The sequence below is a fragment of the Salmo trutta genome, chromosome 5 (genome assembly GCF_901001165.1).
Source record: "Salmo trutta chromosome 5, fSalTru1.1, whole genome shotgun sequence".
NCBI classification, from domain to species: domain Eukaryota; kingdom Metazoa; phylum Chordata; class Actinopteri; order Salmoniformes; family Salmonidae; genus Salmo; species Salmo trutta.
The window spans coordinates 17,628,112-17,644,966 of NC_042961.1; the positions used below are offsets into that span (position 1 = coordinate 17,628,112).

Sequence of the window (16,855 nt, forward strand, 5' to 3'; positions counted from 1 at the left end):
TCTGGGTTATGACGACCTTTGCTTGATTACGTAAATGCAGGTTTGACACTGCTACAAAAAGCTTCATTCAGGATAACAAATTAAATTAGGTAATATCATTAATACCACTACAGCAGGAGGAAGAGAATGTGCTCTTAAACATAATTAACTTCAATTTTCAGCCATTCAACATCCACAGACCAGGATGCATCCCCAGAGAAATGCCATCACCACAGATAAATACACAACTTGTCTGGTGTTCACGCTCCACACGGCCCAAAAAACCTCATCTTTCTATTTCCACTGCTTATCTGTAAAATATCTTCTTGACAGATCTTGACATAATATTTCTTCTAGAGGTATTTACTACTCTATAACCTAATATCAAGTCATTAGGTTGTTTCTATTAAATGTGTCATACCCAGCCAGATGAGGTTTTGCCTCATCAACTGCAAAATCAATGACATGCTTTCTCCTTCCTCTGTTTCCAAGCATATCAAATTGATATAACCTTCCATTAACATTTTATCAGAATGTTTTCAGTGGTGCTTTTCATAACACCTAATTCTATGAAACAAGGTAACTCCCATAACCCTGGCAGGCTTACTCCGCGATCCTGTTTACCAAGGATCTAAAAACATCCAAAATATACAGGAGGCTTTCCAACACACAGCAGCAGTATCCTACCCTCACTGTGATATTGTTGTATGTTTGGGTACTTGGAAAAATAGAATTTCCACTCAGCCAAACTCCAACAAGTTTAATATAGCCGGCCTACAGTAAGCTTAGAAAATTAGTTTTAGTCATATTAGTGATAATTTGATCCCTGATTTCAGAAGATACAACATGTACAGTACAAACATTGGGATGAAAGGTGTTTTATTGAAACATTTTCTATATCAAAATACAAGAAAAGTCTTTGAAATAATAAAAACCTTGCTCCGCAGATCATAAGGATCTCTACTTCCGCATATTTCCTTCGTAATTCTCAGAAAAAAAGCAAAACAGTTGATCAATAAAGAGACCTACATCATCCAGAGATTCAAAAACAGTAGAAGTCAACGTCCTGCAAGAGAGAACAAATGTAACAATGATCAAAACTACAACAATAAGTAATACTTCAGGATCTGTTGATTACCTGTGAGAATGTAGCTACTGGGTGAGAATGAATGGAGACAAACAACATGTTGTTGGTAGCTATAGTGTTGAATGCGTGGAAGTTGAGGTAATACTCACGGCCGTAGGGATCTCCACGGTATCAGTATCCTTCTTAAACTTGGTAGTCTCCTTCACCAGGTTGCTGGGGAAGTAGCCGAGGATGCCCATCTGGTCCACATAACGCTCACTGTAAACCTGCCAGAGAGAGGAACGTGGTGCTAGATAGATGTGCTCAGGTGTTTCACCATGACAGAAACAATCACATCTAGCGGGCAGGTTTAGGAAGAGTAGAATAGATGCATTTGTGTGATCGAGTCATATATCTGTGAGTTTCTGCCCAAATCTCACACATTCCACAACTCGAAATGATTAAACAATGTGACAGGCACAGCAAAATGCACCTCAAAAAGTATGCACCGCACTACCAACAAGATGGAGCACAGAAGCACCTGATTTGATTGGTACATTGATCATGTGGAATCATTTCACCAGGGTCTTTACGTTTCAACATGAATTGACAAAAACGGTTTGGATGGACCATTTTCTAAAAACATATTTTGAATAGTGATGAAAATGTTCCTGTAACTCTGGAAACAAACCAGTCATCACAGAACATACACTTCCAGACCAGAAGACTCCAGTGCCCTCCTCTGGTGTGAGTTTGGAGTACACGTAGATCATCTGGTCCTTCTTGATGTTGATGAATCTGCAGTCAGGAGCGGTGAAGTCATCCAGAGCCACAGCCATAGAGAGAGCATCTGAGAGGGAACAACAACAAAAACAACATGAAAGCAAATGACCTACAGTACATAAAATAAGAAAAAACATTGACTGTGCACTCTTTTGTCAAATCACATATAAAGCCAGTATTGACTAGATTGACTGATGGGTGCATGGTATTGTCACACCCCTCAAAAAATCCAGAATGTCTGAATAGAGAACGCAAATCCATACTCTCCAACAATGGTCTTCTGATCAGTAAGGTGCATAAAATCTACTGTACTCACATGAGCACTCCTCATCTGCACAGATTTTGCTGTTTGCCAGTTTGTCCATAAGAACAGCACTGGTGGTGGTCTGGTACAGAAATCCCAAAGAGAGGAGCAGGAGAGCGAAATGCAGTGGATGGTTCATCCTGAAGACTGTGTGAGAAAGTGAGTGTGCTGTATGTGTGTGAGTGAGTGTGAAATAACTCTCTACTGTAAACTTCCACACACTTCTTCTCCTATGTCTGGATGGGCAGAACCCTTTCATCACAGGCATTCTGACCAATCAGAGTTGACTGGCTCCACATTCCACATTCCTAAAAGAAAAAGAAAAAAAGTGGTCTGCAAGTTTTATGGGAAAAACAAAAGCCCTGCAGTGAGCTCTTATCAAAAACAGACATGGATATTTGTATGTTTTCTTGTTTGTTCTTTTTTTGTTTGGCAACATGCATCTGCCTCAACAGGTATATCCTTAGTGCTTTATAGGACATTTGAGATTTGAGTATGATTCAACCACATCCACTTGATTTCTCCAGAGTTCCATAAGAAACAGATAATATCTGTGAATCCTCCTTCTCCGCATTCTGTTCCTCCTCTAAATCCGAGGGTGTTCAGTGGCTCCCAAGTGGCACAGCGGTCTAAGGCACTGCATCTCAGGCATAGAGGCATCACTACAGACCCTGGTTTAATTCCAGGCTGGGAGTCCCATAGGGTGGTGCACAATGGGCCCAGCATTGTTAGGGTTTGGCTGGTGTAGGCTGTGATTATAAATAAGAACTTGTTCTTAACTGACTTGCCTGGTTAAATAAAAAATGTAATTCAGGACATCACTGCATTTAGGGAATATATTCTTTCTGCCCTTCATTTCTACTAGTTCCATTTAGGCTAACAGGTTTGTCGTTTTGCAGACTACACCTTAGTGATATCCCAGCAGGAGCCTACAAAAGATGGGCCCTGTCTTCAAATTTTACCTACATGGTAGCTGGAAACGTTCTTATCCAGAGCAGACGCTCTGGATAAGAGCGTCTGCTAAATGACTAAAATGTAAAGAAATGTAAATGTGTCAGTAAAACTGGATTGATCATGCGTTCTAAAAACTGGTCAATTCTTAAATACCAGCATACGACTGGGGAAAATGAACTGGAACGCCCCTCCAACTAGTAATTACTAGTGGGAAACTTGTCTATCATCTCTGAACTCTGAAATCACATACTAAGGAAATTACCTTGATAACAGCATTTTCTGCACTTAAATGTAACTACAAAACATTATTCATAAAAGACAATCTATTAATGTGGATTTTTAACTCTTAATTTGTTAATGAGCATAATAGCTGTACTTTTAGTTTATGGTTGACGCAGCTTGTTTGCCATTAGCCAATCGTAGTTCTCTATGAGTTTAAAGCACGTGAACGCATACAACTTGTTTACAATATTGTTTTCAGAGCCTCTCACTTGTTTTGAGCAAAAGCACTAGATTCAATCTATATAGTCAAAGATCTGCGTTATAGAGCAATGGAAATGTAAAGGTAATTTCCATTTGAGCCAACATATGCAGCGTTTACCGTGAATGCAGTCTCTGCGAATGCAGGAACATCGCCTTTAAATTTCAATCACGCTATAGCGTGGATCTTCCGCGATACGGATTGAATCTAGGACTAAATTTTATCTGCAGTTATGTCACAGATGTGACTTATTTGCATGTCAATAAAACATGCCTTGCTATTGGACAATTGTCTTGTCATGAGATTGGAGCAGTGTGTATTTAACAAATAGATGTTAAGTCTCCTATAGATGGGACTTTGAGTGGTTCTGGACCGGTTCCGACCAATGTTTCTGTGTACAGCGTGCTCTGTGAACAGTGCAACATCAATTGCTTTAGACTCCCGAAAGCGCTGGTTGTCCCGATTCATTTGCGCTATTGCAAGCGCAGCTGTGAGGTTCACAGACACTGGAAATTGTCTATTTGCATAGGGAGCAACGCGTCACATGTTCTGGCCTATCCAGACAAAGGAATGGTTTTCTATGACTGTGAACCTCATATCTGTGCTATGGGAGAGTCTAGCGGATTCAAAATAGCAGTTTCATCTAGCTGTGATGTTCTCAGATGAATCTATAGCCCTCAACAGGAAATAATATAACATTATTTTGTAGAATTGATTATTTTGCACAAAAGTCTTTGTCGTCAGTTATATGAAATGGTGCCAATATTGTACTGTCACTAAGAATGATCATATTTATTGTACAGTTATAAGAAAGGTGAAATCGTATAGTAAGTGGTCTATAATTTGATTATTACTATGTTTAGAAAGCATTTCAGTCATTTCAAACCCTATTGCCCCACTTTTGTTGAATAGGAAAAAAAATCAGATATGATTTTTCATATTTTCATAATATTTTTACTTTGTACTTGAGCTTGTGTCCTCAAAAGTGAGTACCACTCAGCAATTTATAACTATTTTTATCAGAACAGTGAGTTCCAGAAATTTCTAAAACTATGCACCATTATCAGTTATTGTTTATGGCCATCTCATGAAAAATAATTACTTTTGGGCATGTCTATTTAGGCGGAAAATCTACATTTTGCCCTAACATTCAATTAAGTAACTATCCAGTGAAAATCTCACTTTTTAAAGTTCATACCCAAATAATGTTGTTGACTCATCTTATACTTGTATTTGTGGCCAAAGTATAAATTGGAGAAAAACATCTTCAAAAACCCCACCTCAAACTTGTATCTCAAACATGTAATTTAAAAAATGCTTGCTATTTCCTCATAGAGTATGATGTCATACTCCTGAGGAGGATGAGATGGACAATCAGCGGTCTACTCGCATTATATTTTCAATGACTGGTATGTGCCCACACCTTTCTGTTGTTGGGGTGCACCCGTACCATTCCAACACAGAAAATATATTTTTTTTTACATAAGTAATTACAGTTTTTTGGAAGGAAAAATATTTAGCTCATATTGCAATTTATTATAGGTCATATTTCATAGATATCTGAAAACACTGGATGCCATGATCTGTTTCACCTGTCCTTGTGCTTGTCTCCAAACCCCCTCCAGGTGTCGCCAGTCTTCCCCGTTATACCTGTGTTTTCTGTCTGTCTGTGCCAGTTCGTTTTGTTCATCAAACCTACCAGCGCTTTCCCCCTGTTCCTGTCTTGCCTATTGTTCCTGTTTTCCCCAATTTTGACCTTTTCTGCCTGCCCTGAGCCTGCCTGCCGTCCTGTACCTTTGCCCCACTACTCTGGATTATCGAACCCTGCCTGCCTTGACCTGTCATTTGTCTACCCCTGTTGCTGTAATAAACATTGTTACTTCAACACAGTCTGTATTTGCATCTTACCTGAAACGTGATAGGACTGTTACTTTAACCCCATTTCATTTTGTGTTCAAGGTGGCTGCCCATGGGAGGTGATGCAGTCCAGAGGCATGGTGGATTCTTGGTTTCCAGAGCTCGTTCGCTACTGTGTTTGGTGAAAGCATGGCTTATGGAGCTTGTAAGCTGAAATGTGAGAAAAAAATGGATGTGTGCGTCCTGGGCTGCACCACTTCCTTTGCCCCTTTTGGTTTCTTTGTTTTGTGTTAGTTTTAAGTGTAGCAGATGGGAATATGTGAAACTCACTCCTCAGTCTGAAGGATCACCACTTGCGCTATTAAATTCAGTAGCGTGACCTGTTAAAACCCTTCAGGATGGTGGTCACGTGTGTTTGCGAGGCAGAAGTTCAAGTCTCGATATGAACTGGATTGGGAGGAAGCACTATGTCTAAGCAAGCAGCATGACGTCCTTTACAATGGTGCCATGACCCAGATTTGAAGGTGCAACTTCACTCAGCACAACAATGGGGACGGCCATGGAAGAGGTTCTCCGCAGTCTGCAGCGTCTCGAACACCCCTGAGAGATGTTGCAGCGGAGGATACTCCAGAGCCAGTCTACCCAGCGAGCCAGCGCAACAGCCCATTCAGCAACCCACTCAGGTCAGCGGTGTGCGTCTATCCCTCCTGGAGAAATACGACGGTATACCATCCAAATGCCGTGGCTTCCTCCTTCAGTGCTCCCTCTATTTTTCACACCAGTTGGGAGCCCCCATCACCGAGAGGTCTAAGGTTGCCAGAGTTATTTTTCTGCTGACCGGGCGGCATTGGAATGGGCAACGGCCCACTGGGAGAGAGGCGAGGAGGAGCTAGATTCTGATGAGGGGTTCATGGCTCTGTTTAAATGCATTTTTGCTCATCCCGCGGAGGGCAGAGAGGGAGGTGAGTGTCTGCTTCAGCTACAGCAGGGGAATCAGACGGCTGCTAAGTATGCGCTCAGCTTCCGGACAGTAGCAGCTTACAGTGGATGGAATGAGCCAGCGCTTCACACGCTATTTAGAAGAGGTCTGCGCGAGGAGGTCCAGACGGAACTGGCCTGTCATGACAATAACCTCACCCTGGACTCACTCATTGTGATGGCCATCCATCTGAATAACCTTCTTCCGGGAGCGTCGGCATTCTCATCGCTTCTTTCCCTCCGACGAGCACTCGGGATCAGAGCCTGAACCCATGGAGATAGGGGTCACACGCCTTTCCGCGGCAGAACGACGCAGACGAATACAGCTGGGGCTATGTCTGTACTGTGGGAAAGGAGGGCACAAGCTCCAGCGGTGTCCAGTACTTCAGAATCTGGGATCCACTAGAGCAGAGTTACGGTCACGTAATGTTCCATCCCCTGGACCAGGAGTGAGTATTCCAGATTCAGCTCTTCCTGCTAGACTCTTCATGGTGTCCATCACTCTGGCTGACTATCCCTGATGTACAGTGTCTACAGCTTTAGTGGATTCCGGCACCGCAGGGAACTTTATGGATCAGACCCTTGCCTCCTCCTTCAACAATACCATCTACCTGCTCTCCTCTTCTTTTCCGGTTCAAAGTCTCGACTGTCAGCCATTAGGATCTGGAACCATCACACACATCACTCAACCACTCACCCTCACGATGGAGTCCAATCACCAGGAGAACATCCCCTTCATCACCAGTGCACCAGTTCACAAAATCATCCTCGGCCTCACTTGTCTCCAACGCCATGGCCCTACCATCTCATGGTCGAGGATGAGAATCAGACTGGTCGCCTGAATGCCGGAGGAACTGCTTCCCTGTCCCCTGTGTTTCCATGTCAGTTGAGAGTCCTATGGTTGCCCTTCAACCCAACATCCCAGAGGAATACCAGGACCTAAGGGAGGTATTCTCCAAGACCCGTGCTACCTGTCTCACTCCTCATCGCCCCTGGGACTGTGCCATCGACCTGTTTTCCGGGTGCTACACCTTGTCGCAGATGCATCTACCCTCTGTCTATGGCTGAGACCCAGGCCATGGAGGATTACATTCAAGAGGCCCTCCAACAGGGTTTCATCTGCACATCCACGTCCCTGCGTTGGCTGGTTTCTTCCTCATGGCCAAGAAGGAGGGAGGATTATGCCCTTATATCGATTATCGAGGACTCAATGACATCAACACAAAGTATCGGTACCCTCTCCCGTTGGTGCCACCGAGCATCTCCGCGGGGCCGAATTCTTCACCAAACTGGACCTGCGGAGTGCCTACAATCTCATCCGCATCCGGGAGGGGGATGAGTGTAAGACGGCATTCAGCACGATGTCTAGCCACTATGAGTACTCGGTTATGTCCTTTGGCTTAGCCAATGCTCCGTCAGTGTTTCAGGAATTCGTCAACAAGATGTTCAGGGACATGCTCGGACATCAGGTGATTGTATACATCGATTACATCCTGATCTTCTCGACCAACCTGGAAGATAACATCCCCCACGTGATGTTTGTCAAGGCAGAGAAGTGCCAATTCCATCAGAGGGCTGTATCCTTCTTGGTTTACCAAATCAGCCCGCAGGGAATGAAGATGCAGGATAAGAAGGTAGATGCGGCGAGGTCATGGTCAGTCCCATCCACCATCCAGGAGTTACAATGGTTTCTTGGGTTTGACAACTTCTAGCGCCTCTTCATCAGGAACTTCAGTGCCGTCGCTGCCCCACTCACCTCCCTCCTCAAGGGTGGGCCTCATAGGTTGGTGTGGTCTCCAGCAGCCGACGAGGCCTTTTGTCTCCTCAAGGGGCCCCTTGCTAAAAACACCCAGATCCCATGCTACCTTTTGTGGTTGAGGTAGACGCATCTGAGGTGGGAGTGGGGGCAGTTTTGTGTACAAAGACAGGGTAACCCATTGAAATTGTATCCTTGTGCTTTTTTCTCTCCAAGAAACTGTCCTCCGCAGAGAGGAATTACGACGTCGGCGATTGGGAGCTCCTGGTGGTGAAGTTGGCATTAGAGGAGTGGAGACACTGGCTGGAGGGCGCCAAGGAACCATTTGTCATCCTCACTGACCATCGGAAACCTAGAGTACATCCGGAAAACAAGGAGACTGAATCTGCGCCAAGAAGTTTGACTTCATACTGACCTATCGCCCAGGTTCTAAGAACATCAAGGCCATTGCCCTGCCCCGTATCTACGATTCGGGAGAGGTTCCTGTCCAGAGGGAACTCATAATCCCATCCTCCGGAGTTATAGGTCCAGTGGTTTGGGACTTAGATGTGGACATCGCCAGGCTCTAGAGAGGGAGCTCGCACCCAGGAATTGTCCTCCTGAGCGCATCTACGTTCCCACAGGGATAAGGGATCGGCTGCTGACATGGGCACACACAGCTGTCGTCACTGGACATCCAGGTATTTCTCGCACCATCCACTCCATCGCTGAGAAGTACAGGTGGCCCACCTTGGTGCAGGATGTCACTCGGTATATCAACTCCTGTTACATATGTGCTCAAACCAAGTCCCCCCGGAATGCTCCAGCAGGGAAGCTCCTGCCGCTTCCTGTGCCTCAGCGACCTTGGTCACATCTATCCATTGACTTTGTAACTGATCTTCCTCCCCTCTGATGGTTTCACCACCATTCTGGTGGTAGTGGATAGATTTTCCAAGTCATGTTGCTTCCTGGTGTCCTCATTTGCTCTCCAGGTCGCTGAGGCACTCTTCCAGCAGGTCATCCGGCATTATGGCCTTCCGGAGGACATCGTCTCTGACCGTAGCCCCCAACTCACATAACGAGTATGGAGGGCCTTCATGGAGAAGCTCGGTGTCACGGTCAGCCTAACTTCCGGATATCGGCCTCAGTCCATCGGGCAGGTGGAGAGGATGAACAAGGAGCTGGGGAGGTTCCTGAGATGTCATTGTCAGGACCGGCAGGGTGAGTGGGCATGATTCCTTCCCTGGGCAGAGTACGCCCAGAACTCCCTACGTCACTCCTCCACTGGGTTGACCCCCTTCGAATGTGTTTTGGGTTTCCAGCCGGCCCTTGCCCCATGGCCCCCGAGCCAGAGTGCGGCACCTGCGGTAGATGAGTGGTTCCGGCGCATGGAGGAGGTGTGGTGCAAACCACACGTGAGACTCCAGCGTGCCATCCATCGTCAGAAGGAACAGGCAGACTGCCACCGCAGTGAAACCCCTGTGTTCCATCCTGGGGACCGCATCTGGCTCTCTACCAGGAACCTCCCACTCTGCCTGCCCTGCAAGAAACTTAGCCCCCGGTTTGTGGGGCCGTTCAAGGTTCTCCGGAGGGTCAACGAGGTGACGTACAGGTTACAACTACCCAGTCACTATTGTATCTTACCCTCTTTTCATGTCTCCCTTTCAGGCCGGTGGGCCCTCGTCCCCTAGCTGATACTGTCCCCTACAACACACCTCCACCCCCCCCCCCCCCGCCCGGACATCGAGGGGGGCCCGGCGTACGCTGTCAGAGCCCTACTGGACTCCCGATGTCGTGGGGTTCGGCTCCAGTATCTGGTGGACTGGGAGGGGTATGGCCCAGAGGAGCGATGTTGGGTTCTGGTGGAGGACATTCTGGACCCCAACATCATCCGTGATTTCCACTTTCGCCGCCCGGACTGACCCGCTCCTCGGGGTCGTCCCTTTGGTTGGTGTCATCCTGCGGCTGGAGCTGCGTGTCAGAGGGTGGGTACTGTCACATCTTCTGCTCCTCCCCTCCGGCGTATGACGTCGACGGAATACTAACCACCGGTCCTGGGGCCGGATCCTTCTGCCTTTTATCTGGTTATAAGACATACTGACCAGATTTCAACCAGTAAATTACATCTTTATCACATCGTATACCCACTGGATTGTGATTAAAACAATTTTTCTTTGGGTGATGGGGGAGCGGGGTTCTAAAACTCAATCATATCACGCAATTTTAGTATTTATAAAATGTGTTTTTTTTATATTCAGACTATTGCAAAAATAAGTGAAACTTCACAAATGATCCAATGGATTATGATCATTTGCTGATTAAAAAGTATAGATGCAAAAACATAATTTGTTCAATGGCTCAGGCAGCCAAGTTTAGCGAGAGACAGAAGAGGAAGCGAGACACCCCACTCATGTTTTTTTCTGGTTCAATGAAAGTCAATGAACTAAGTAGACCAGACCAAGCTGCTATTGCATCGGTATCTATGGGTATCCGTTAAGTAGACTGGAACTGACCAAAAAAAACGATACCGATAACCGCTATAAAACATTTTTTAAAGCATTTTTAAGCATTCTAGTACAGTTAAATAGTTAACGCACACACGGACGCAGCGGTCTAAGGCACTGCATCTCAGTGCAAGAGGCGTCATTACAGTCCCTGGTTCGAATCCAGGCTTTATCACATCCAGCCGTGATTGGGAATCCCATAGGATGGCGCACAATTGGCCCAGCGTCATCCGAGTTTTGCCAGGGTAGGCTGTCATTGTAAATAAGAATTTGTTCTTAACTGACTTTCCTAGTTAAAGGTGATACTTTCTTAAACGGCAACACATGACTGATGTAAAATACTGAACATTTACATTTACATTTAAGTCATTTAGCAGACGCTCTTATCCAGAGCGACTTACAAATTGGTGCATTCACCTTATGATATCCAGTGGAACAACCACTTTACAATAGTGCATCTAAATCTTTTTTTGGGGGGGGGGGTTAGAAGGATTACTTTATCCTATCCCAGGTATTCCTTAAAGAGGTGGGGTTTCAGGTGTCTCCGGAAGGTGGTGATTGACTCCGCTGTCCTGGCGTCGTGAGGGAGCTTGTTCCACCATTGGGGTGCCAGAGCAGCGAACAGTTTTGACATCCCTTAAAGATGGGTATTTTCTATACATTTTTAATGTGGAGTCGTGCCTCCTGTATACTGGAACCCACAGGACATGGTTTAAGACAGAGATGAACTAATATCTTTAAGAGAATGTTTTAAAAGGGAATTAGTTGCGATGGTCAATATTTGGTTGAGACAAATTTTCAGCAAGGCTGGCCGACTGACTAATACATGAAATGTCTTTGTTCCCATCTACTGCTTGGCTGTCATTGTAGATAATAATTTTCTTAACTGACTTGCCTAGTTAAATAAATACTTTCGTCTCTAGCGGCACTGTGTGTCCCTTGGTGATAAACTGGTGTCTGTACCCAACGTTGTGAAGTACCTTGGCGCAAACCTGGCATCTGTGCACAGCTCTGAGGAGGATTAGTTTCTACAGGAGTTGGTCTTGGTCAAGACTGTTGGTTTCCCTCCTACCTGGATTGGTGGATTTTATTCTGTTAAAGTGGGACAATTAAGCACAGTGTTATATAGAGCGATTATTGCAAGGAGCTCCGTTCCATCTCATATTGCTCAAGTGAACAGCAAACCTGGTTTAAAAAAATAAAAATGTGAGGTGTGGCATGTAGGCTACCTGTAATTTGTTTATGTAGTTCTGTCTGAGTTGTGTATAATGTCATTTTGTGTGGACCCCAGGAAGAGTAACTGCTGCTTTTTTTAACAGCTACTATAATGTGTTCCATATAAAATATCATGAGTACCCAGGCATCAGGTAGCCTAGCCGTTAAGACCATGGGGCCAATAAAGGCAAGGCTGCTAGTTTGAATCCCAGAGCTCACTGAGTGAAATCTTACATGCCCTTGAGCAACGCCATTAACCTAATTGATCCTTTAAGTCATTCTAGATGAATCTGCTAAATTACTTAAATGTATTTAACTGTCAACTTCAGTAGGAGGCTTTTATACACATGTAAAACAGTTCTAGTTAAGTATAAATTCGATCAAAGTAATCTATTCCAGACAGTCTTCTTGTAAACATGTGTATGGGGTTTCTAGCTTCAACAGTTGTAGGCTAGTTATGGTCTTTGAAATGCATTGGGATGATTGCAGATGTGAGGATTAAGCTCCACGTTGTTCTTTACACAAGCAACAGTCCCAGTCGGTGGGTTTTGTGGTAGCTTTAACTGTTTTGTTGTTTCAGGTGGTAGAGGAAGGACTACATTTAGTTTTTATTATGAAACCCCACTTTCCCCCCTCAGGACAGGCAGTGGTTCTGGAGCGATGGCTCCGACTTTGATCACCAGAACTGGGCAAAAGGAAGGCCTGCGATGCCGGTGCCAGAGAGACTTGTATTCATATCAACTTTGGAGGTACATTCACTGATCCAGTCATCAAATTAAACTTTATTCCCAGTTCATTTAACAAATTAATCTCATGTAGACTTTCCTACTGTTGTGTGTCTGTGTAGAGCTGAATATTTCCGTTCTGTGTTTCGTCTTCAGGTCAAAAGCGCTGGAACAATGCTTTATGTGGAAGGAGCATGCCCTCGGTGTGCTCCCTGAGACTCCTGCCGCTTCGCCAGACTATACATTAAAAGCAGCAATTCTATTCCATAGTGTCTGCATCCTAAATACTTCATGGTAAAGTCAAATACTTTGTTGTTGCTAAATGAAGTTTCAGTTACTACACAAATGTTGAGGAATTGTTTGCAGCCAATAAAATGTGTACACTATTTTGTCTCACGAGTTATTGAACATGAATGATACGTTGTAGTTAGTACTCTTTCTTACTGGTCCTCTGTGGGACTCAAACCCACAACCCTAATGTTGCAAGTGCCATGCTCAACTGTGCCACCATGCATATAACTGTCATTGTGCCTAACTTTTTGTAAATGTACACCTGTGAAATGACGCAGTATGTTTAGGATACTGAAGGTTCAAAAGACATGTTTAACCTGTCATGATGTTCTTTAGTTTATAAATGTTTGTTTCTTAAGTTGTGTTTTAAAGAACTGAGAAGGTCATTATGCCGGTCTTTTGTCACCACTCTAAAAAGGTGGTTTTAATTCACCTAGGCAAGTCCACTTGTTTACAATGACAACGGATGGCGCTACGCCAATTGTGCGCTGCCCTACGGGACTCAATCACAGCTGAATGTGCTACAGCCTGGAGTCGAGCCAGGTACTGTAGTGACGCCTCTTGCACTGAGATGCAGTGCCTTTAACTGCTACGCCACTCAGGCGCAGGTTCCTGGAGTATCCTTCAGGGTTTCTTCAGATTGTAACTAGGGGGAACCCCTATGTTCAGAGAACCCCTTGTAAGTGATACTTGAAGAAAAAATGTAATCATGAGGAGAAATGCCAGCAGAGCTTCAAGTCCAATGTTTTATATCTAGGGTGTTGCTGTTCTCGATCCATAGCCAGAATGCTCACCATGCACTGCAAAACAGGATTCCGGTTATATTCATCAGCGGTGTAGGGAGGTTGAAGTCTGAACCCTGAACATTTTTATTATACAGATTAACAAAACAAGCACACAACAGAACTCATACCTTGGTTTTTGTGGTGACAGAACTTTTGCTAAAAGTTCTCATACCGTCTCCAAAATGTAGAGGCCTATAGGGTATTCATTGAAGAGGTAAGGGAGGATGTTAAATGTGATCTGCATAACATACCAATTGACATGCCTCATCTGTATACCTGCAGACAAGTGAGCAGTTCAGTCTTCTGCACGCAATACAGCTAACCTTATTTTACCTCTTGATTATCCATTGAATTGTGAATATTTTCTGTTTAAGATTGACACATAGGAAAAGAAATGGTATCATACAAGGGACAAACCTCACCCTGATCTTATCATTTTTCAGTTAAGCGCCTGCTCCTACTGTCCTTTCAAATCGAAATGTTTGTTGGGCAGGTAGGTTCCGGCAAGAACCCCACACCAGCTAAGGAGGTTCCATGATGAACCCCACCTTCTATGGGGTTCTTGGAAGAACCTTTTAGGGGGCATTTTCAGTGCCAAGAATAGTACGTTTCTTCAAAGAACTGCGGCCCTTAGAACTCCAGATGAACTCCACATTTTTTGTGTACTCTGACTAGGATTCAAAAGGCACTCGCACATCTCTTTGTTGCAGGTGCATGGTTTTAGTTGAATGAGATGAGGAAGAACGCCGTACACTGTTCATGCTAGTCTCACTGGTCTAAAGCTGTACGTATCGGCCTCGTCAGAGCTTTCAGTGTTCACAACCTGCACCTTTATGTAGACATTGCTCCAACCACATCCGTTCAATGCATTCAATGAGGTTGGAGTATGAGAGAAAATGTGTGTTACCAAAAGTAACAATGTGCGTTTCATGAGTATTCTAATAAAGTGTGTACATAACGTGTCAAACAAGACTAAAATCACACAGAGGACATAGACCTATCAAGTAAGTTTCCGTACAAGAATAAAACATGAGTAGACTAAAGTGGCAGGATTAATTCATGTTCACATTTACAACGTAAATAGGCATTTCATCATTAAGACCTTTTGGGAATAATGAGGGTGAAAATCCCTAAACATTCTTCAAAAGACACTGATATGACCCCACCATCAAAAGACACTAATATCAAAAGACAATATGGCGGTTGTTTTGCTTTTCACACAAGCCTCACAAGACTCGTCTGAAGGTAGACCAGTTTAAAAAATGAATAGACGTATACAGTTTATTAGGTACAGCCATCTAGTACTGGGTTGGACCCCCCCATTGCCCTGAGAAAAGCCTGAATTCTTCAGGGCTTGGAAACATTGCTCAATTGGTATCAAGGGACTTTACGTGTACCAGGGAAACATTATTACACCTCCACCACCAGCCTGTACCGTTGACACCAGGCAGGATGTGGCCGTGGACTGATGCTGCTTACACCAAATGCTGACTCTGCCATCAGTATGACACAACAGGAACCGGGATTCATCGGGCCAGGCGATGTTTTCCACTCCTCAATTGTCCAGCTTGCATAATACCTGACATTCTCTTTCGACCTTTCATCAACGAGCTGTTTTCACCCTAACTGCCACTGACTGGATGTTTTTTGTTTGTCAGACCATTCCCCTTGCTGACAGGTGTATAAAAATCGAGCATGCGACCATGCAATCTCCATAGACAAACATTGGCAGTAGAATTGCCTTACAGAAGAGCTCAGTGACTTTCAATGTGGCACCTTCATAGGAAGCCACCTTTTCAACAAGTTAGTTTGTAAAAAGTCTGCCAGGAGAACACCAACTGCCCGAATGCATAGTGCCAACTGTAAAGTTCGGTGGAGGAGAAATAATGGTCTGGTGCTGTTCATGGTTCGGGCTGAATGGAAGCACATCACCGCAGCAATGTTCCAACATCTAGTGCAAAGCCTTCCCAGAAGAGTGGAGGCTGTTATAGCAAAAGGGGACCAACGCCATGATTTTGGAATGAGATGTATGACGGGCAGGTGTCCACATACTTTGTCATGTGGGGTGTTTAATTTTTATAACTTAACAAATTATAGGCTGAACATTTACTTACCCCCCTGAAGTTATTAATTTCCCTTCTTGGATGTCCTGTTCACCTAGGGCAATGATGTGAATCACCCAAGCATTCTAGCTAGCTAATACTATACTAACCATGTTCAAGTCTGTCAAGTTTCCTCCAAATATTGGCATGAAGTACCCTAACCATTAATAGACTATAGTCTGGCCCTAAAAGATCAGATGGCAGCAAATGTAACAAAACCAGGAGATATGAACCATCTTTCATCAAGTCATCCTACAAGTTCTAATACAACATTTACTCATGTAAAGATGAAGAGCATGTACTTATTTTTTTCAGGATGATATAATGCATGAAGCAAACAATGGAATGATTTAGTGTCATGTGAAGATGTAGACTCAGTAAAGGGATATTTTATCCCTCTGTGGCCTGGAACAATTCTTCAGCCTCAGAGTAGCATGGTTCTGACTGTGGACTCTGTTGAACGCCTGTATATATTGGAATGACATTTTGATTTGTATGGAGGACCAAAGCTGCCATAATTAGAATTAAAATATATAAAGAGAAAGCCACACAAAGGAAATACTGACAGATTTGATTCCACAGTCCAAGTCCTCCAATCAGAGTGAGAATGCTAATATTTGTAAACTCTTTCAGTTGTGTTCTGTGGGTATCACTGAGTAGGCTGATGCCCCATATCATGGACCCAAAAGCCATTAAAAAGGCCTTGCATGGGCACATGACTAAACCCCACAACCCCCTTCTCAGCTGTCCATCTTTCTGATTTCCACCAATCAGAGTGGATGTCAGAGTGATTAGAGGGACAGTAGAGTGCTGAGTACCAGGCAGTTAGCAAGTTTGGTAGACTGGTAGACTACAATTGACCATCACCAGCATCTGAGCTTGGAGAAGCCTAATTACTAAATGGTCACATGGAATTTGACTGCCTTATTGTCCTGGTAATACAGTCACCATAACAGTCCCACCCGTTCCTCCATTTCCCAGAAATGGACTGGTTCAGATAAATTGTTCAGCATATGACACCAACAATAAAGTAAGTAAATCAACAGTTTAATCTCTGGATTCCTTCATGTATTTATATGGAATATGAATCAGTTCC

The 16,855-nt window shown here is 44.2% G+C and overlaps 1 protein-coding gene across 1 annotated transcript in view; it reads right to left on the reverse strand.

Annotated features, from left to right (window-relative positions):
* Positions 1 to 841: 841 nt before the first annotated feature.
* LOC115193770 (otoraplin) overlaps positions 842 to 16,855 on the reverse strand; it is a 31,379-nt gene continuing 15,365 nt past the window's right edge. The window contains exons 3-6 of the mRNA XM_029752740.1: positions 2,145 to 2,440; positions 1,756 to 1,895; positions 1,216 to 1,332; positions 842 to 1,045 (exon numbers count right to left, since the gene is read on the reverse strand). Coding sequence (XP_029608600.1) covers positions 1,022 to 1,045; positions 1,216 to 1,332; positions 1,756 to 1,895; positions 2,145 to 2,400 — 537 coding nt within the window. The 5' untranslated portion in view covers positions 2,401 to 2,440 and the 3' untranslated portion in view covers positions 842 to 1,021. The remainder of the gene's footprint in view (positions 1,046 to 1,215; positions 1,333 to 1,755; positions 1,896 to 2,144; positions 2,441 to 16,855) is intronic.